General features: G+C 40.2%; 1 protein-coding gene across 5 annotated transcripts in view; it reads left to right on the forward strand.

Annotated features, from left to right (window-relative positions):
* The window catches only part of gmeb2 (glucocorticoid modulatory element binding protein 2), a 92117-nt gene extending 71380 nt beyond the window's left edge, over window positions 1-20737 (forward strand). For all 5 annotated transcript variants that reach the window (XM_041205199.1, XM_041205202.1, XM_041205201.1 and 2 more), the window contains one exon: window positions 17455-20737. In XM_041205199.1, coding sequence (XP_041061133.1) covers window positions 17455-18107 — 653 coding nt within the window. In that variant the 3' untranslated portion in view covers window positions 18108-20737. The remainder of the gene's footprint in view (window positions 1-17454) is intronic.
* Window positions 20738-22430: the final 1693 nt, after the last annotated feature.

Raw genomic sequence — 22430 nt, forward strand, 5'->3', positions numbered from 1 at the left:
ATTGCTGGGTCAAAGTCCTGGAACTCCCTTCCTTCCTAACAGCACTGTGGGTATACCTACTCCACATGGGCTGCAGTGGCTCAAGAAGGCAGCTCATCACCACCTTCTCAAGGGCAGCTAGGAATGGGCAATAAATGCTGGCCCAGCCAGCGAAGCCCACATCCCACGAATGAATTAAAAAAAAGTAACATTCGCGCCACACAAGTGCCAGGCAATGACCATCTTCAACAAGGGAGCATCTAACCATCGCTCCTTGATATTCATCGCTGAATTCCCATGATCAATATCCTGGGGGGACCATTGACCAGAATCTGAACTGGACTAGCCAATAAATACTGTAACTACAGCAGCAGGTCAGAGGCCCACATCCCACGAATGAATTAAAAAAAAGTAACATTCGCGCCACACAAGTGCCAGGCAATGACCATCTTCAACAAGGGAGCATCTAACCATCGCTCCTTGATATTCATCGCTGAATTCCCATGATCAATATCCTGGGGGGACCATTGACCAGAATCTGAACTGGACTAGCCAATAAATACTGTAACTACAGCAGCAGGTCAGAAGCCCACATCCCACGAATGAATTAAAAAAAAGTAACATTCTCGCCACACAAGTGCCAGGCAATGACCATCTTCAACAAGGGAGCATCTAACCATCGCTCCTTGATATTCATCGCTGAATTCCCATGATCAATATCCTGGGGGGACCATTGACCAGAATCTGAACTGGACTAGCCAATAAATACTGTAACTACAGCAGCAGGTCAGAGGCTAGGAAACCTGTAGCGAGTAACTCATCTCCTGACTCCCCACCTCCATCTCGAAGGCACAAGTCAGGAGTGTGATGGAATACTCTGCACTTGCCTGGTTGAGTGTAGCTGCAAACTTGACAGCTTCCAGTGTTATGTACAAACACATGTCCTTTTGATAGTCTGCACACAATCTTTGTGTTCCATCCGGTTTTGGTTCCATCACAATAGGTGCACTCCAATTACTGCAGCTAGATTAAATGATGTCATTTTGAAGCATGAATTCAATTTTTTTCTGACTTGTGATAACTTTGCCAGATTTAATCTATAAAGATGTTACCTTATCGAAGACGAAACTTTTACATACATATCATGTATAGCTAAATTTGCCCTCCCTAGCTTATTCCCACAAATAGCTTTGTGCGACTGCAATAACTTCTCCAAACCACTTTGACACTTGCTTGGAAGGTAATTCAATGTAAAATTTAAATTTTCAAGTACCTGCTCATTATCCAATTTGGTTAGAGGAAAGTCTATTTCAGAATCCTTTATTTCTACCTTTCTCTTTTTCTACCACCACTAATACTTCCTTTCGGTCTTCCCTGTCAAAGTACTTTTTAAGCATATTTACATGACACACCATCTGCTTCTTTCTTCTATCTGGAGTATTTCTTAAATAATTTACTTCACTCAGTTTCTTTTCAAATCTGTAAGGCCTACTAAACCTTGCCTTTAATGACTCACCCAGTACTGGTGACAGAACTAGCATTTTTATACCAGCAACAAAATGACGAGCTGTAGCTTTGCTGTCTGCTTTCACTTTCATGACTTCCTCTGATATCTTTATATGTTCCTTAGCCAACTCACATGCTCTTAGAAATCTCCCTCTGAAGTTTGTTATATAATCCAGGAGAGTAGTTTCTGAATTTTGACCCACCAATTTCTCACAAATCAAGTTCAGTGGTCCTCATACCTCATGACCATAGATTAATTCAAAAGGACTATATCCAGTCGATGCATTAAGGACCATCCCTAATAGTAAATAACAGGAATGGAATTCCCCTAACCCTATCCTATGGATAGTCCTGACTATATGCCCTCATCATATGGCAGAAATGTGGGGGGTGGGTTGTGCGGGGGTGGGCGCGAATCCGATTGAGGCCGCGCCACCATTTTACGTGGGCAGGCCAATTAAGGCCTGTCATCTTACACGCCGGTGAGCGGGCCCAGCCCCCGCACGCCGACCTGAAAATTCTAGTTTTTAAAGTTTGATGCTATCTTTCCAAAGCTCCTTGTGATTCAGGATGGAAAGCTGTTGACTTAAACTGTTTTATCCTCAAACTGTTCATTACTACCTTAAACAGCAGTGACATGAAATTTGAATCCTGATATGATTGTATTTTTTTTGGTGAACCATATCTTGTAAAAAATAATTAGTCAACTCTTCTACAATTCTCTTTTTTGTAATATTTCTTAAAGGTTTCGCTTTAGGAAACCTTGCAGACACATCCATTATTGTCAGTAAGTACTGATTCCCACTTTTAGTCTTAGTGAGGGGTTCTACACAATCAATCATAACCCAATAGGAGGTTCTTCAAATGCTGGAGTTGGAATTAAAGGTACCGGCTTAATCATTGCTTGTGGTTTCCCTATCAACTGACATTTGTGACATGTTCTCCAGAATTTGACTACATCTCTATGCAATCCAGGCCAATAAAAATGTTTTTGTATTTTCGCCTATATCTTTCTAATTCCTAAATGTCCCCCCATTGGAATTTCATGAGCTTTTTTAGATTCTCATTTCTATATCCGAATGGTATAACAAGATGATGCACTCCTTCCAGCTTTCTTCTGCTGAAACATGAAAAGGCCACTATTTTCTCATGAAAACATTACCCTTAAGGTAACAACATCCCGGAATACATTCAGTTTCTGAGTGAGCTGTCTGATATAACTGTCTTACTTGTGTATCCTTTTTCTGTAACTCTAGCAGCTGCATTGAGATAAAAACCTCAGCTGCATTATCCTCCATTGTTTCTTCCTGAACAATCTTATCAAAAACAGTGTCAGCTAATTGGACTTCCACACCTTCCCCCTGCCTTTTAAATTCCTGTTCTTCCTGTTTCAACCTGTGAGCCTGTGATCTTGTTATCACACAATCTGAAAACACTCCAAAATGCTCTTTCTGCAACACTTCTGTTGAAAACACCTCTACAGGTTGCTCAACTACCATAGGCATCACCCACATCTGGGACCTAGCCATATCATTGCCTAAAATAAATTGAATCCATGCAATGGACAATTTTTCCACTACTCCAACAATCACTTCACCTGTTTTCCACTTACTCTTTAAATTTACCTTCTACAAAGGAATGGTTTAACATCTCTATGAACCCCACTTATTATCACCTGTTCCTGCAATAATCTCTTTGAACAACAAATGTCACTATCCCATAACAGTAAGGATTAACCAGCCCCTGTGTCTCTTAAAATTTTAATATCTTTACCTACTCCACCCTGTACACATGGAAAGACTTCCTCTTCATATACAAAATCTTCAAAAAATTCTGCAACCTGCTCCTCAGAACTCCCTTGGGTAAATTGTGAACACATGCCCACTTCTTTACCTATCACTGATTCTTCCTGTTTTATCTGTATACAAACCACTGGTTTTTCCTGTGCCTGGACCTCAGAACCCACAGTACTTTTGCTTCTAAAACTTTTCTGCACCCCAGTAATCCCAACAGATTTTCTCTGTAATTTCCAACACACTGACTTTGTGTGCCCAACTTTTTTACAATGAAAACACCTCAATTTTTGAGAGTCGCTTCTACCCTCAGCACCTTCCTTTTTATTCTGAGAAAAAACGTCCTGGGAATTTCCACCTACTCCTCTTCCCTGACCACCCACCTTCCTTTCATCTTCCCACTTGCTATTCTTCTCTGATTTAAAAGGGTGACAAATAAAGGTTTAGACCTATGAGCTAACTGATAATCATCAGCTATCTTTGCTGATTGTCTTACCTTTTCAACCCTCTGTTCCTCCACATGAATTCTCACTACTGAAGGAATTGAATCTTTAAATTCTTGCAAAAGAATTACTTGTCTAAGAGCTGCACATGTCGTCTGTATGTTTAATGCCCGTATCCACCGGTCAAAATTACTTTGTTTTACTCTTTCAAATAAATTTGCCCAGGCTGTTTTCTCATATTCCTAAATTTATGCCTGTATGCCTCAGGAACCAATTCATATGCACTCAAAATAGCCTTTATTATCACATCATCGTTCACTGAGATTTCTTCTGAAGCATTAACCTCATGTGCTCTACCCACCAACCTAGATTGTAACAACCGTGCCCAGTTTTCCTGTGGCCATTTCATCTGTTTAGCTATTTTCTCAAATTAAATAAAGAATGCTTCAACATCTCTTTCTTCAAACTTTGGAAGAGCTTGTACAAATTTAAAGATCTCCCCACTGGGTTCTGATCTGGAAAGAAGTCCTTCCGCACCGTTTGGTGTCTCTTTTTTAACTGCCAGTATTTTAAGCTGGAATTCTCTATTGCTTTTTTTCTCCTTCCTCCTTTTCTAACCTTGCCATTTCTAATTCCCTTTCCTGTTTTCTTTCTCTCTCCTGCCTTTCTGCCTGTTCCATTTGGAATGTCCTTTCTCTTTCCTTTTCTTTTTCCTTCTCTGCCCTTTCTTTTTCTGTTGCCTCTAGTTACAATTTTTCCATTTTCAACTGAAGTCTCACTACTTCCAGCTCTGACTCATTATTGGCAGGGAGCCCTTCCAACTTTAAATGCTGTGCTATCACTTCAACAATGTTGTTTTCTTGGCCCCTACAGGTAACCTCAACTGCAACTTATCTGCCAACTTTGTTAACTTACCCTTAGATTCATTTTGTTACCCAATCAGAGTTATATCTTCTACCCCCACAAAAGTTTTAGCCATGGATACAGCCACTTTTGCAGTCTCATCACTTTGAATTCAGGAGTTGGTGTGAGGTAATTTTAATTGTGTCTTGTACTCGTAACCTAAGATTCACCAACTCCAAACCAATTAAGGAATTTCAAATAAATCCTGCAAAGCGCCCCCAATTTTGTTATGGCACAGCGGATGGTAAATGCCGAGCTGCTCAAATCTCAGAGGGAAAGTTAAAACAGCTGCCACAACTGTTTTGTAATTTGTATTTTATTTAGAGATGCATGCCTTGAATTCTGTAGCAATAGGTTCACCCAGTTTTAGAGGTTTCTTACAAAATTAAATTAAAGATTTATTAATAAAAGAAAAGATTTTAAGCACATACGTAGGTCTACAAATTACTACTATAATAACCCCTAAATCCTCTAATTAATCGGGCTCCCAGTTACACCTCTGTTAAGGTAACAGTAAAAACAAATAGATTTAAACAGACTCAGGCAAAGCACACAATACCCTGGATAGTGATATTCAAAGTGAGTTTTCTTAGCTTCGGTTCCTGTGGATACCAACTTGACGCACAGAGGCTGGAGGCTTTTCACACTTGTGTTAGATCTTAGAATGTCTTCTTCCTTACACATAACCTCATTTCCTTTATACATGTTTCTCTCTTTTAATGCAAATTCCGTTGTTCCCATATGTTTTTGCAACCTTACTTTTCTCATAATATAAATCTTTTCACAGTACTAATTTTATCAGTACTGGGAAAAATAAACATATTGATTCACTTAGCTTCTTCTGGTTAAGCGTAACATCTTACCATCTCTTTGAAATTCACACTACCCTGGTTTACATAAAAATGCAATTTCCTCACACCTCACATTCTAAAACTGCAACCATGTTTACATATTTAGCATTTCAAACCTAGCTTCCTTTTTGATAACACAAAACCTCTAGAACAGCTGTCTCCTATTCAATGAAACCCTGCACACAAACACACACAAACTAATCCAAACCCCACTATTAACTCAGCTTTACAATAAATCACAACAATATTATGAAAATTATTATATTTTCATGACACCAGGACAAAGCAGCCCGTTTGATTGGCATCCCTTCCAAAAGCATTCATTCCCTCCACCACTGATGAACAATGGCAACAGAGAGTACCATCTACAAGATGCACTGCAGAAACTCACTAAGGAGCCTTAGGCAGCACCTTCCAAACCCAAGGCTGCTACCACCTAGAAAGACAAGGGCAGCAGATACATGGGAACACCACCACCTGGAAGTTCCCTTCCAAGCCACTCATCATCCTGACTTGGAAATATATCACCATTCCTTCACTGTTGCTGGGTCAAAATCCTGGACCTCCCTCCCCAGCAGCACTGTGGGTGCACCTACACCACATGGACTGCAGTGGTTCAAGAAGTAGCTCACTGCTGCTTTCTCAAGGGTAGTTAAGGATGAGCAATAAATCCTGGCCTAGCCAGGGATGCTCTCATCCCGTAAATGAATTTAAATAAACCTCTGACAGTCTTTATGCATGCAACAGAAGTTGATGGAAATTACTGATGATGATTCCTCAGAGGAGTTGAATCCGTCTAAGGGTGCACCATCACAGGACTCATGCAAATCATGCATCAGCTCAGATACTCGCACTTCAGTGGGACTAGTTAGAGAAACATTTGTGCTTTCACCTGGTGATTCACACCCAGTGAACAAAAGCTCATGGTGGCAGCCGGTGTAGTTATCCATCCTTTGAGGTGAAGATAACCATATCCATCATCTGGGGTGTTTGGTAGGATTCCAGTGAGTACATAGGTGTCTGCTAAGACTGATCTGTGTCCTGAAGGTTCTGTTGCAAATAGGACTGGCTACTGCAGATGATTGAGTTTTGGACGAGCTGCTGTCTTCGGATTTTCTCTCCTTGCATTTTCTTCTGTGCCTCTGATATGTGCTTGCTTTCAAAGAAAGCTGCACTTTTTTTTATTTGGTTGTGCCAGGTGCAATGATCCTGGGCGAGCTTCTCCCAGTACTCGAGGCCAATATAAAATCTCCTAAGCCACAGTGTCCTTGTCATGCTTCCTTTAACTACCATGAGAGCGCACCTCAGACTCGAGCTGTCCATAGAAGATTTGCTTTGGTAAGCGACAGACAGGCATTTTAGCTACATGACCAGCCCAACTCAGTTATGACAGACTCAATATGATGTGGATGCTTGGCATGCCAGCTTGGATGAACATCTCAGTGTCTGGTATTTTGTCCTGCCATCTAATCTTCAGAAGCTTCTGAAGGCAGCTCAAGTGAAAGAGCTTTTTTGGGGTGATGCTGGTACAGTTCAGGTTTTGCATGCGTAGAGCAGAGTGGGAAGGGCTATTGCTGTATAGACTTTCAGTTTGGTAGGCAGACTTATTCCTCATTCCAAATTGATGTTCAAAGTTTTCAGAAGGCTACACTTTTTTTTGCAATTCCTGCATGTATCTTATCATCGATATAGACTGCAAGAGAGTCTATTACCGAGATAAATGAACTTATTCGCTGCTGACAGGTTTTGGTCATGGTCTGAAACATTAGGCTCAAGGTAGGGCTTTTCTGGAGAAGGCTAGTACATTACTTCAGTCCTTTTCCTGCTGATTGTAAGGTTGAAGTTGTCACATGAATTGGAGAACAAGTCCATGTTGCATGTTCAGCTCAGATCTGGCAGCTAGTAAACAGTCATCAACAAATGGGAAATCAGGAATATGTGCGTGGAGACCTTGGTCTTTGCCTGGAGTCATCTCAGCTCACGCAGCTTCCCGTACATGTGATACCTGATTTCACCATCATGGAAGGCATGTCGGAGAAGAACATGCTGAAAAGGGCTGGTGCTAGCATGCAGCCTGCTCAATTCCACGAATAAGTTGTCATGGATCTGTCGAATCATTGTTATGCATTTCTCAGTGCAGCTAAATTTCTTCATGAGACTTTCAGAGCTGCCTGTGTTGAAGGCCTTGGTCAGGTCAACAAATGTGGTTTAAAGATCCATGTTCTGTTCTTGGCATTTCTGCTGGAGCTGTCTAACTGCAAGTACGTCAGTGGTTCCTTGACCTTTACTGAAAAAGAACTGACTTTCAGGCACATATCCTGGTTGAGATGTTACACTAAGAGTGTTCAGAAGGATTCTGGTAAAGATTTTGCCAGCGTTGGTGAGGAGTGAGATTCTTCTTTGATTGTCACAAGATTGGTGAGTTCCTTTTTGCTTCTACAGGTAGACATTAGAGGCATCTTTGTATTCATGTGGGATGGTTCCTTGCTCCCACATAGACTGAAAGAGTTCAGTAATCTTCTTGACCAGGCATTGATTTGGGGTTCAGGCACCCTTTATGAGATTGTGGCAGGGTGCTCAAAGAGAGGGGCCTGAAGGTGTTGGGGTGGGTTGGGCAACATTACACCAACTACAGGAAAGTCACCCTAGTCAGACAGACAGTGCCCAAGTGCCATGAGTATCATTTATTCAGGAGGAGAGACTTCCCAGCGAGGAGAACCTGAGGTGGGGGGAAATGTTAGACATACGGATCAAGACAGCAACAACTTCCTGGCCACCTGCAGGGGCAGCCTTGAGATGGGGAGGTGGTAGAAGGTTGCAGAGGGGACTGCGAGCAGGGGCCAGTGGGGAGACGTAGGAAACCTGTGGCCCTTAATTTTTATGTCTTAGTTTCATTCCTTAGGCCCACTGGAGACATGTGGCATCTCCCAATCAGCCGCACGTCTCTGCGCCATGGTAGTGATAGATGCTTTCTCCAGGAAGGCCAGCCAGTACATGGATTACTGAACCGATGTGGACAGTCAGACCAAGGAGAACCAGAGGATTGTATTTTTGCAAGCCAGACAGGCAAACCCTCCCCTTCCCGAGCTGAAAAACATATGAGAGTTGGCATCTCCCTCTGCCTCAGAAGGAATTTTTGAGCCTGGCAGCCCCACCCCAGCGAAGTAGTCTTTGAACCTGCCTTAACTGTATTTTTTACTCTGACCCTTCCCTCTTCCATTCCCCTTGTTCTTCTCTTCTTCCCACCCCCTCTTCCCCTTTTAATCTCCATTTTCTCCTTACCTTTTGCATCCTTTGCTTCTCCCCTTTTGCCTTTCTCTCCCTCCCTTCTTCTCTTCTATTTCCTCTTACCCCTTACCCCTTCTCCACTCACTCTTTGAGCCTTTTCCTTTCCCATCTTCCTCACCACTTGTTCCTGTCCCTCCCTTCCCCTTTGTTCCCACTCCTCCCTTTTTCTTTAAGGCAGTCTTGGTTTTAAAATACCAAAAACTTGTTAGACTTTTCATGTCACCAGTAATCATGACCTGTGCCTGTCACATGACTACAATCTTGTAACTGACTTCTGTGAAAGGCCAATCAGCTTACAATTGACATTCAGTGCGATAGTACACACTCAAGGCTTGCAATCTGAACAATACGGCATTCAAAAAAGCAGTCCCTGGCATTCTGTGTGCATTTAGAATTTTTTTTTATCCCCACTGTTTCTCAACGCTGGCTGCAACAGGGCACATACAATTGTACTATTTTCTAACATAGGGGAATAGGTCAGTTGGACAATGACCTTTGCTGTTGCAATTCTTAATCAATCTGAATTCCTATTGGCTCTCACATAACTATAGTATATATATATATTTTTTTTAATTAGTAATCACATTTCCCTAGAGTAATATTAAAACAGCATTGCATTTGGAAAGCATTTTGGTAATGAAGCCTGGGTTTCATTTTAGTGCTCCATTTCTGTTGTAGACTGAAACATTACAACTTAATCTCCTGCATTGCCTTCAGAGGGACACTGAAAATCTTGTTTCCTTCAGTTGTTCCAAAATAATTTTGTTTTTCTCAAGTTTAATCAGCAGCTGCCACATCTTAACTTTAAGGACCCCAGCTTCAGTCATTCTTTATCTAGTGATATTCTAACTCTGTTAATCTCATATGGAACTCTAACATCTCCTCTAGCTTTAACTGCCCCAAAGAAGCTTGCTTTATTTTTGATGTCCAGTATTTCTTCCCTCAACCACAATTAACTCCTTATAAAACCAAGGTTTGTTGAGACTTGAATGCAGCTCCAATATATGGGGAAGCTATTCTAACAATGCTCCCATACTTACATAAGATATAAGAAAAAGATTGTCACCTGAAAGGTACACTCTATCTCATCTCCAACCTTTAACTTCATCTCTATTGCAAACATTTTTGTATCAACACTGATATGATTATCTATACTCGTTGCTCGTTGTTTCCTATGTAAAACGCCTTGGTGTACTCTACTACATTAAAGTTACCAAATTAGTGCAAATTGTTATTGTTAATCTAATGCTCTAAAAATTGCATTTTAGTAACCCTGTATCCTCTTTGTGTTTAAACAAGACTGCTCTCACAGTCTACTACTCAACTTGTTTTTTCCTAGATTCACAAAACTATGAAACTTATTTGTTTTAGTATTTTGTTGTTCTTATAAGTGCTTCATATAAGATTATATCAGGAATGAAGAGGGACTAGAGAAACTAGAGTTCTTCTTACAACAGAGAAAGTTAAGAAGAGGGCTGATGAAAGTGTTAAGCCGAACAGGGAAATGTATTTCCACTCATTGCTGACTTGGGAACTGGAGGGCATAAATATAAGATCATCATCAAATAAAGAAAGGAAGTGGTAAAGCATTTTTATATATATGCAGAGGATTGTTAGGACAATAATGTATTACTTGTGGTGGAAACAGAATCCATAATCCTATTTAAAAGAAATTTGATTAATATTTGAAAAAGAGTAAAAAGATATGGGGTAAAATCCAGGGAATAGGACTAGTGCACTAATTCTTCCAGAGGGCTAGAAAGTGCAATGGTCTGAATAGCTTCCTTTTGTTGCTGTAAGCTTCATTATGTATCTGTCTTTTCCTTTTTTCATGTTCGTTGATGAACTGCATTAAGAGCATTAACACAAAAAATTACTCAATTTACAAAATACATAACTGGAGCTAGATCAAGAACAGAACTTCTGTGCACATGGGATGGTTTGTAAAATTTTTGTACAAATCTGGTTCCAAAAATGAAATTTGTTGAGATGAAGTAACTGCCAAATAAGATAATGGAAGAATAATTAAGGTTCAGTCCTATCTAAAAAGGAAAATAACTTATACCCCATAATACATAAAAAGCTTGCATTTATGTGGTAACATGATGTAAACTTTAACCTGCATACACCTAAACCACCACATGCTTCATTCATTCTTCACAATATTACTTCATCTTTTTTCAAATATCTTTCTTAGTTCTTTATTCTAACTCCTCACCATAGATAGTTTTACTTGTTTAATGTGAAAATCGACATGCGATTTATTGAATGCCAAGGACACAAACATTGGATTCAATGTTCTGACCACTCTCATTTTCTGTTGAGATGTTGAATCTAGATATTTTTGACGTTTATTAATAATACTACTAACTGACTGCGTAAATGAGCTCATCCAAAACACCTGCTGCCCTTATCCTAACACACACCAAGTCTCATTCACCCATCACCCCTGTGCTCCCTAGTCTATGTTGACTTCTGTTCTGGCAAAGACTCCATTTTAAAATTCTCATCTTTGTTTTCAAATCCATCCATAGCCTTGCCCTCCTTATCTCTGTAACCTCCTCAAGCTCTACAACCCAAAATTTCTGTGCTCTTCTGATTCTGGCCTCCTGCACATTTCCTATTTTAATCTTTGTAACATTGGTAGCCGTGCCACCCTCTTTTCCTTCAAGGTGCTCTTTGAAACCCACCTCTTTGACCAAGCTTTTATCTCCCTATATGGTTCAGTATAAATTTTTTTTTTGTTTGGGTCATTCATGGGATTCCAGTTTGTCTAGCATGATGATAACATGGTTCTTTATTAACAGTAAATTCAGGGTAAATTGCAATATAGTGACATTTAGAACCTCTCAGACTGGATTTACTCGATATTCATATTGTTAATAATCAGTTGGCTGAGAAACCCTGGGCAGAATATTACGCTTGGCATATGGGCACACGCCCGACACGCCTGAGCATAAAATGATGCACGATGACGTCAGGCATGCATCCCCATGTCATCGCGCAGCCTCATGATTTTTCATTCGGTAGGCGCACGTCGGAGTCAGCTGCACGCCCGATGATAATTGAAAGGTCTATTAAGGCCATTAACAATCTAATTAAATTAAAACTTATGCTGCCCGTCCAACCTAACAGTTGGTGGGCAGGTGAAAAGTCTAAGCGACCTTTACATTTTTTAGGAAACCTCATCCAAGAGCGGGATGAGGTTTCCTGAAGTAAATAAATATTAAATAAAAACTTAATTTTTGAATTAAAAACATGCCCCAGCTCATGGGACAGAGTCACATAAGGGCATATGTTTTATTAAATTTTTATTCTCTTCATTTTTTTTTTACACAGTGCTTCAGTCTCCCTGAGGCAGCTCTGTGCCTCCTCCTCCTGCCAGCATAGGCAACGCTGAGCACTGCCACTCACGATCCATGCAGGGTGGGCTTTAATTGGCCCGCCTGCATGAAATCGCGGTGCGGGCGGCAGTTGGCTTCCCAACCTCCCCTGCCCACCCCCGCCAAACTCACACGCCAAGAGCAAAATCCTGCCCCCGTGTTAAAGTCACATCAGCAGTAAATGTAAGTAGGCAGCCCAAGTACTAATCACTTAAATAATTGGATTGCAAAATGTTTGAAAATACCAAATTGGAATTATTATATTGCATCATCTGTTTCACATGGAAGTAGAAGCCACTGTGTTAGTATTTCTAGCTTCTTTAAAAAAAAGACTTCTAATTCTGCTTTAGAAATATTAGTGGTTGACAAATTAATTTAATAGAGTCAAGGACAGAGTTCTCTTACCTTTGTCCCTGCCAAAATGGTGGGACCATTAGTGGATCAGAAACTCGCTGAACTCTTCAGTGGGCTTTCCCAAAGCTCTTTAACCGAACCATAGCATTAATATACTGTTTCCATGTTCCCCGACCAAGCAGGGAGGAAGGTGGGATGACATGTCAATTCTTTCAAAGGAAGACTTTCTAATTAAAGGGACTACAATGTGGGTTACAATGGCTCACGTACACATGGATTTCTGGGACTGCAGCAACCACAGGAATAGAGAGGTGACCTAGGAAGGGTGCTACCTGGGTCTCTCACTCTTACCTGGAGGTCCTGCAGCAGAATCTGAGGGACTGAAGTGGGGAGATCCTTCCCAAGGACAGTTGGAAGAGGACAACCTCTCCAACCATGTAGGCATGGATGGGAATGACTGAGGAAATCAGCAGAATTGTGGTTCTTTCAAACTGGAGACAGTCCGCCAGGGACCTCAGCAGTGTGAGAAAGGAGAATAGTGTAACAATTTCAGATGCCAAGCCCTAAACTCTGACTTTTCCAGCATTCTCCTGCATAGCACTCCTCAGAACAACATACCTTACAGCTGCACGCATTTCTCTCTTTCTCCAGGCACCTCACATCCTCATCAGAGCAAGCAATGTTTATGTTCACGCTCATCTTATTGCTCTCTTGTTTCCATGTTTTAAATTCATTTAAAAACATGTAAATGTTGCCCTTCCCTGCTATCCACACAAGTCTTTGCTGACACTTAACTCTCTGCTTCCGTGTCCTTGCAAGCACACAACAAAAACCTGTGGGTGGCCTTCCAGTGAGTGGCACCTTGATGGCCTCTGGCAGTGCATGACCACCTGCTCAACTGGGGAGGAGGTCTTGTTCCAGGAGGCTGCAGATGTCAGCAACAATTGAGGTACTGGTGCTCACACCTGTTGAGAGAACTAATCCTCTGCCTATAGACCTTGCATTGGGGGTCTCACCTCCTTGGAGTTGGATCTCTGTGTCCATCTCCTCTCTCCTTTGGAGCTGCAAGTAGCTGAGGAGAAGGTTGCTGCTGGTGCTATTAATGAATCTGCTGCTGTTCCTCTTGCTCTTTGTCAGAGGTGCAAGCTAGAGCTGTATGAGCTACTCACATGCCATGGTGAAGGCTGGCAGCGGGGAAGAAAAGCTGAAGGTGAATGAAGTGAATTCCAAAAAGTAGGTAATCACCCATCAAGCACTGACATTCTTTCACCTTTCCATTGCTTCAGTTCTTCAGTTTCATTGATCTAACGCTTCCCAGCCAGTGTGTTTCACTGAAGTTGCTCTTCCGCTGTGCACTCACCTTGTGGACCCTGGCGAGTTCCACACAGCTTGGGAAATCAGTTCACTGCCTGTTAAATGCAAAATCCTTGGTTAAAACAGCACTTAATTGCTCATTATAAATAGTTAAAGCCTTACCCAACAGCTGCACACTTAACTCCCCGCATGCACCCATATATGCCCCCGTGCCTGTCAAAATTCCCCTTCCCTAACCCTGCTCCCCCCCAGATTGTTACCAAATATTTCATCAAATGGAATCGACGTCAGTAGTCTTGTTGTACAGCAGAACTCTGAACAAAGAATGTTGAATTTTTTGGTAAACTCAGGTGAACCAGACATTAATTTTGTAACTGCTTATCTCTGAAATGGCTTGGCCTTGCTTCAGCTCTTGGCCAATACAGAAGATGGGTCTGCAGGCCATTCATGTAAATCTTACACTCAAAATGTAGACAAAGTGTATTCATTTTCTCCCTGCTTACCTTTGTCACTGTATGACAATACTTGAGTGAAGAAATGTATAAGAGAAAAATATACTTATGCACTTCCACATCAAACTTGGGTATGTATAGTTATTTTGGGATTTATTTAGTTCCCAGTCCTGCATACAATCACATGCAGGTGGGATGATAACCATTTTTCATGAACTGCCAGAAATTCGTGCTTTGAATCATTTAAAAGGTGTGATACATATTTTCTTAGCAAACAAATTACCTGTAATAAGGAGTTAGATAAAATACTGAGAAGGAAATATCTATCAGAAATGTTGCATGACAGCAAGAAAAAAATGTATTGGAAGAATGAGTTGATAATTAAATGTTTTGGTTGTTGAATTAAAGTTTTTGTTGATATGTAAATTAATTTATAATACTGAACTGCTTTTGAAACCAGCTTTGTAAATGTGTCATTTTGTACTCCTATTTTTAAACATTATAAGATAACTTAATCAGCAAGAGGGAAAATATTGTGATTAAGCAGTGGGCTGTCCCAAATTTTTCTTCCTAAACTGATAATGTATCCGTTTTACAACAGTCAGTTGTTTCACCTGCCCGTGGCTCAGTTGAGGCTCAAAGTGGGAAAATAATGCCCAGTTAAAGCCTCACCCTGCTGCTCTTCCAATGGTGGTAGGAGAAGTCTGCCCAACATGTAGCCTGGCAGGAATCTTGTGCCTGCTGGTTGGTGAAAGGGTTGGTGCCTCCATCCCAGTCCCCCATGATGTTTGGAGGCTTCCCTCACCAACAGTTTTCTCTCCCCACATCCATCCTATATCTCTCCGCCTCCGCACCCCCCCCCGGTCCAACATGCCCCATTATCCCTCCTTGCCAGGCTTGCCAATCTGGCCCCAGCAAGATCCTGGACTTACCTTGTTTAGGAACATCCACGGTTTCTCTTCCTCCCGAGTCTCCTGCAATACCGACAGTGGCAACCGATCCTGGTGTGACGCAGGGGTGCTGGCCACTGATTAACTGGCAGCTCTATTAGGAGGGACTTCCCCTTGGATGCAGATGGACATCATTCCTCATACTAATTACAGGGAAATCGCCTGAAAAATTACAAAAATTACAGTGCAGACAGGCTCACCCCCAAAATTTACGCTTGTGTGGGGGAGTTCACCCTCAGTGATGGTGTGTTTCAGTTCGCTCAAGGAATTTGAATTGCTGTGACAACATGCACTTTTACATGCATGTTGTAGTCTGGAGCTACGGTTAGTGATGGTAGGAGCTCCAATTTCTTTCTATCACATGGCTGACCAGGAATCTCTCCCACTCCCACATGCCATTGGCATGTGTTGGGAAGAATTGCAGTTTGATACACAGCTGTTTGGCCACATACCTATGGGACATACCTTCCTTTGCCATCTAGTCCTGGGGGACTTGAACCTAGAGCTTCTGGCTCAGAGGTAGGAACGCTGCCCACTGCACAACTAGACCTACCAGCCTCAGCAAATAATTCAGCCCACCCAATCTATTCGTTTTTTTTTCAGCTAAATAAAGTGGGATTTGATGTAAATAGCAAGTAAATAACAGGTAGACTTGACTAAGAAGAGCTATTTCAGGTTGTTGAATTGTAGTTGGAAGATAGTCGTACTCTGAAACTATTATTAGCAAACAATATGGGCAGGACTTTGAGGTCGTCAGGTGGGTGTGGTGGACAGGCTCGGGAGTGGTCGGGAAACGGCCCGCCCCCCGTGATCAGCCCCCCACCACGATTTCGCACTGGCTGGCCAAATAACGGCCAGCCAGTGTGAAACACACGCTGAAAGGCTCAGTGCTGTTGGTGTGGAAGTGGGAGGAGGGCTAGCGCTGATGTCAGCGTGGGTGCAGGGGAGTGCGCAACGAAAGCTCCCTGAAAGCAGGGAGCTGAAGAATTTAAAACCATGTAATAAAGCTTTGAGAATGCAGACAAAACTTCTACACATCAGACTCACTCACATGAAAATATAGATCATAAAAATTCTGTCCAAACATTTTTAATTAATATCTGAACCCTCATCCTGCCCTTGGATGAGGTTTCCTGGCTGATTCACCCGCCCGCCAACCATAACGTTAGACAGGCAGCGAAAAATCACAGTTAATTAATACATTAATGCTCTTAACAGGCCTCTTAATTGTCGGTGGGCGCGCTGCCGACTCTTGCGCAAGCTGAGCCAAAAGATCATGCCCTATGTGCAGTTTGGTACAAACTAAGAGTAGAAATCATTTTGCATTGTAATAACAATCTTGCAATATAACATGCATTTTGTTAGGAAAAATACTCCTTGGAAAATTAAGAGAATAAATGGGGTAGTGGAGCAAAGGGATCCAAGGGTATAGATTCATGTATCACTAAATGTAGCAACACAGGTTAATATGGTGATCAAAAAAACAAACAGCAGGGTGGTACGTTTCTGGAGGAATTAAATTGGAAAGCAGAGAAGTTATGCTAAATTTGTATAGAACTTTGGTTAGACCACACTTTGAGTGCTGTACATAGTTCTGATCTCCATATTATAAAATGGATATAGAGGTACTGGCAAATGTGCAAAAGGGACATTCAAGGATTTCAGAACTGAGAGGTTATACTTATCAGCAAAGATTTAACAGGTTGGACTCTTTCCTCTAGAAAATAAAAGGACCAGGTTACCTGATCGAAGTCCTTCAGATCACGAAAAGGTTTGATGTTGTAGATATAGAAAATATATTTCCACTTGTTGGGGAGACCAGAACTAGGGGCCATAACTATACTAAGTACAATAAGGAATTCAAAAGAAATGTCTTCACCCAGAAAATATTTAGAGTGTAGAGCTCCCTCGCACAAGGAAAAGTTGAAGAGAATAGTGTAGACTCATTTAAATGGAAGCTTGATGAACACATTAGAGAGAAAGAATAGAAGATTCTGTTGATAGGTTAGAAGAAATAGGATGGAAGAGATTTCATGTGGAGCATAATAATTGGCTTGAACTGGTTGAGTTGAATGATCTGTGCTGTAGTGTACATTCTGTGTAATTCTACACAGAGTACTGTGGTAATAGGCATATTGCACTCTTGTAACAAGTTAAGATTTAAATTAACATTTTTGCATTGTACTAAAAGGCTTCAAGCATTCCTTTTAGATGTGTTTTGCTTTATATTTGTTTTAGCTTTGGAACAACAATGTGATGAACATCGTAAACGAGCCAAAGAATTAAAGCACAAATCTCAGCACCTAAACAATGTTCTCATGACCTTGACTCCAATTGCAGCAGCACCTCCTTCAAAACGGCCTCGCCTTACAAGAGCAACATCAGGACCAGCAACAGTGGCGGCTCATATGGTCACAACATCACAATCAGGCCAGATTACGTTGGCTTCTGGAGTGCCTCTGTCTCAGCTAACAAATATAGGAAAAATGGCAACGTTATCCACCATTCCAGTCTCTGCAGTTGGCAAGATTTCACCACACACAGCAACATTTAATGCCACAGCTTCGCCACTGATTGGAGGATACAGTGTTCTGGCATCTTCAAGCTCTGGGATACCTAATACAGTTGAGATCCACCCAGAGGCATCCAATCTGGCAGTCTTGAGCACGGCTGCCATCCAGGATGGTAACACAGTGTTGAAAGTAGTCAGCCCAATCCAGCTGTTCACTACAGTCCCTGGCCTCAATGCTGCACTCCATAACACTACCCAGATGGCATCTGTTGGAAGCACACTAATGGCTGTGCCATCTGCTGAAACCACCACATCAGCAGAAGGACACACCACTATACAGGTAACATCAATAAGTGAAGAACATGAACAGAAACCATAGCCTTTTGTTTTGTTTAAAAGCCTTGTTGCTACTGAATGTAACTTTTGAGAACAGTACAAGGATGGCTTCTGTTATGCTATGGTTAAACCTACACAGCGTCACCAAATGGTAATAATTGGTTAGAATGGAAACAGGAAAATCATGGAGCAGGAGCAAGTGTCTCAATTCTTTTTCAGACTTTGGCTTAAGTACAAAAATAAAGACATTTATCAGATATGCTTGGTAGAGTTGTTTATAATGCATTTTACAGAGCTTTTCTGCACTGTATTTTGTGTGCTTTAATACCTAATTACACTCAAAATGTTGTCTTGTGGTTGCTTTAAAAAATCTATAATTGACTATTAATGGCAGTTTTACTTTACAGTAGGTGCTCTCACTGTTTTCTAACAATTATTTTACTGTATTGTGCTGTTTGGATAATCACATGGTTAATATGGAGAATTTGTAAATATTTGGCTGTTGTAATTTGTTTACAACTCAATATTGTACAATCTGCATTGTATTTAGAATAAGGCTGGTACATGATTGCAAAGATTTAGGATTTTCTCACATATGAAAAGCAAACCAGGCAAATACAAACAAATGGGTACACTATAAGCAAGCTGATTTCTTTTTTTAAAAATGGATTTAAATACTATGTGTAAAAGAATTATTGCATTTGCGCTTTAGTGGCAGCCACAACATAAGGTACCATTTTTATTCATGGTGAAAGTGTGGTTATTTGAATGTATGAGCTATACAAAACAAAACTGGTGTAGTAGTGTTTCTATAGCAAGTTACACTTTTCACGTCATATACCTTTTTTTACACTGCTGTATGTTTATTAAAATGATCAGATCAATACTTATAAGCTAAACTAGCGAAAAGAAGTGGATCAGAAATATTTTAATGTCACTGTTTTTCCTCTCTCCCCACATTAAGTTGAAACCATATATTCATGTTCAGTATCTTTGAGCTCCTAGTTTTTAAAGAAATTGTTACCTGCGTTACAAGTGTGTGATCTTATTATAGTCTATAAACACCATAATTTGAGAAATGTTTACAGTCTCTCAGCTGAACAGTATCCTAACTGTTTAAGTTTAGGGGTTCATCATATTTTCTTTCACACCAAAATTTAAACTTTTTTCCTGCCATTCTCAACAGTACACAAATAGCCATGAGATTAATGATCAGTCAGTTTATGATTGAAGGATAAAATGTTGAGCCAAATCCTTTGGCTGAAGATAGATTGCCTATATTCAGTTTTGTAGCACAGTAAGTGAAAATGTCTTTACGACTATTTTTTCACAATTGAAAAGATTTTCAATTCTTCCCTCGCCCTTTTATGAAGTCCTCTTGTGTCATTCACTTACTGCACTTAAAACTATGGGTGACAGATCACTTCCTGATCTGGCTGTTGAACTGTCTGCAGTGAGATACCTGAGAGCAGCACGTAATAAATTACCCTCAGATAGTGTTTTTTAGGGAATAGATTGCCCTGTACGTGTCATCTCTTCACAATTACTGAGGCTGAGATTAGTAGCATACAGCAGGAAGATTGCTGGCACAAATCCATATTCCACCACAATGTATTGAATAACAGATAAACTGGGAATGAGTGATAAGATGATCTAGGTGTTTAATTTTGATCACATCAACTGAACCCTGAGATGACATTACAGTCTAGAACTCTTTTTCTGCTACCTTTTATTTTATATATACTGTCTGTATATGAATTTTCTGGGTAATAAATGTAACAGTTTTGTGAGTTTTTAATCAGGTTTTGGTTGCAATTTTTTGTGAAGAGTACCAATGCTTCTGGCTGTTTTTCAGGACCGTTCCATGTTCTTGTAACGTCAAGTGAACCTTCAAGAAAGAATATTTAACTCCTTTATGAAAATTATTTGTAATGAATGACAGGGAAATTCAATGTAATCTTTCAATATTTATCTATTTCTTTGTTAAGATTTTTTCTCTTTTTTTAAAAAAAACTGATCATTTTTAAGTGAAAAGTGAATCTGTTTAGTATAACTGCTGCAATTTGAATAAAGCTTTCATTTCTTACAGATTTCAAAATACATTTTGAAACACAAAGTAAAAGGGATCTTGAGTTGCATGTATGTAGCGCCTTATCATGTTGGACTATCTCAGAGCGCAATCTAGTTGATTCATTCATTTGGAGAGGGTGACAGGTAACAAGGTGGCCAAGTCCCTTGAAGGACTCTTTCCTGATAAAGCATGAAGGGAAATTGTGCTGGTTAAATCTGACTGAAGATGTTGGGAAATGAGAGACTGATGGTAAAGAAAGTGGGAAGTTATTGTACAAAATGTGAACACTCCAGAATCGAATAACTGTATGTGAAATTAGAATGTGAGCAAAACCATTTCAGCTGAAACTTATTTGGGGATCCTTTAAAGTTTTGTAAATAAAATAAAAAATGTGTAACATAGAAAATTTTTGCAAAATATCCATCGCATATTGGTTCTTGTTCTATATTTGTGCCTGTTGATTGATTTACATGCTGTTACTGTACTGTACTAGTTTGTCTGTGGCAAAAAAAAGCCATTTTCCATTTTGTACAAACTTTTACGGCATAAATTGGGTATCTCAAAGTGTTGAAATAATAAAAACGTTATGTCTTGCTTTGAAAGAAATGCAGACTTTTTGGGGGCAAGACTAAGTGGATGGATAAATATATTTACTTGCTCATGTATGGCATTGCTCAGGATAAGCCAAAGAATAGGATTTTTAATGTAATGCCATGTAACACATAAGTCATATTTTGATTTTTTACTGGTGCCTTGGGGGATTGAATTCCCCAGCTGTTCATTTTTCAACGAAAACAGTAAATGAATGACTATAATTTATGTTTATTCCATTACCTATTTATTATTAATTATTATCCTTTACAATTTTTAAAACTGAGGAAACACATTAAGATAAAATGTAAAATATGTCAATTGGAGGTAGGTACCTGAGCTCCAGTTTCTATGTAGTGTGTTGCACCACTTTTTACAACAATAAGAACATGTTCATTGAGTATGTTCAAGACAGAGATCGATAGATTTCTATATAGTAAAGACATCAAAGGAGACGGGGATAATGTTGAAATGGAAGACCAGTCATGATCTAATTGAATGGTGGAATGGGCTTGACAGGATGAATGGCCTACTCCTGCTCCTACTTCCTATGTTCCTATGACCAGTACTGAAAAAAGTTCAATAACATGACCAAAGCAGACAAGGTAACCCTTTAAGTAAAAGGTTTCCCGTTTATTTCTTGGGTACCAACACACTTGTTATCTTCCAAAAGTAATAGTTATGCAAAAAAACCCTTCACAATGCAGTGTGGTTAAGGAGGGCAGTAACTCGAGATCTAATTGTATGGTTACCTATGTCCCTTTATAGCATTCACTTGCACACACAACCTTAAAGCCTTTCTTTCATTTTAACAACATAATACCATCACATAATTTCAGCTCTTTCATGCCACTTGACCCACACTCTTCAATTGCTAAATTCACCTAATTTACTTATTCTCGTGTCTGGAGAAAATAGCACACGATGCAAGATGGTCATCTGAAGCACCTCATGGTTGATGAGAAGAAGTCTTTGGAGCTCATGGCAAGACACTGGTGGGTCTGGAAGCATGGTGCCTGCATCAGGTTAATATTTTGTGATTGGTTACTTGAAAATAAGTAAATGCCCTGGTTCTTTAATGAATAAATATCACATGCATAAATAAATACATGGGGCCTGATTTTAACTTCCCACAATTGGGTGGAGTTGAATGCATTAAAATCGGCTCCATGGTTATGTCAGTAAAATTTTTAGTTTGAAATTCAATCAGGTATCAGTCAGCAATTTTTGTATTTCCTATAATGAATAATCTATATGAATGGCCACTTTGCTGTTAAGCATTCCCAGCTTTTGCATCAGAAAACTTTATTTAGCTTGGATAAGAGCTTTCTTTTGTTGACCAAGTTGCTAACTTTGGTCAGTAACAAGTGTGGAGAGAAAAACAATGTTAACATTTCAGATTGATTGCCTTTCTACAGAACATTTGAAACGTCGGCCTCTATTTTGCAGTCAGGTAAGTGGCAAAACAGGGGTGCTTGCTGCTGACATCAAAGAAAGCTGCTGACAAAGATCTAGCAATCTCTGTAACAGGAATTTCCCCTTTCCCCACGGCAGTTTAAATCTGGTGTCAAGAAATCTGGTGTCTTGGCATTCAGCAGCAGTGATGTCAGCAACAGTTGGCAACAAATCAAATTGAGTATTTACACATAGAGCACACATACCAGGAAATTAAAAGCATTTAAAATCCTTCACTTTTAATTTAAA

The sequence above is a fragment of the Carcharodon carcharias genome, chromosome 14, assembly GCF_017639515.1.
Source record: "Carcharodon carcharias isolate sCarCar2 chromosome 14, sCarCar2.pri, whole genome shotgun sequence".
Taxonomy (NCBI): Eukaryota; Metazoa; Chordata; class Chondrichthyes; order Lamniformes; family Lamnidae; genus Carcharodon; species Carcharodon carcharias.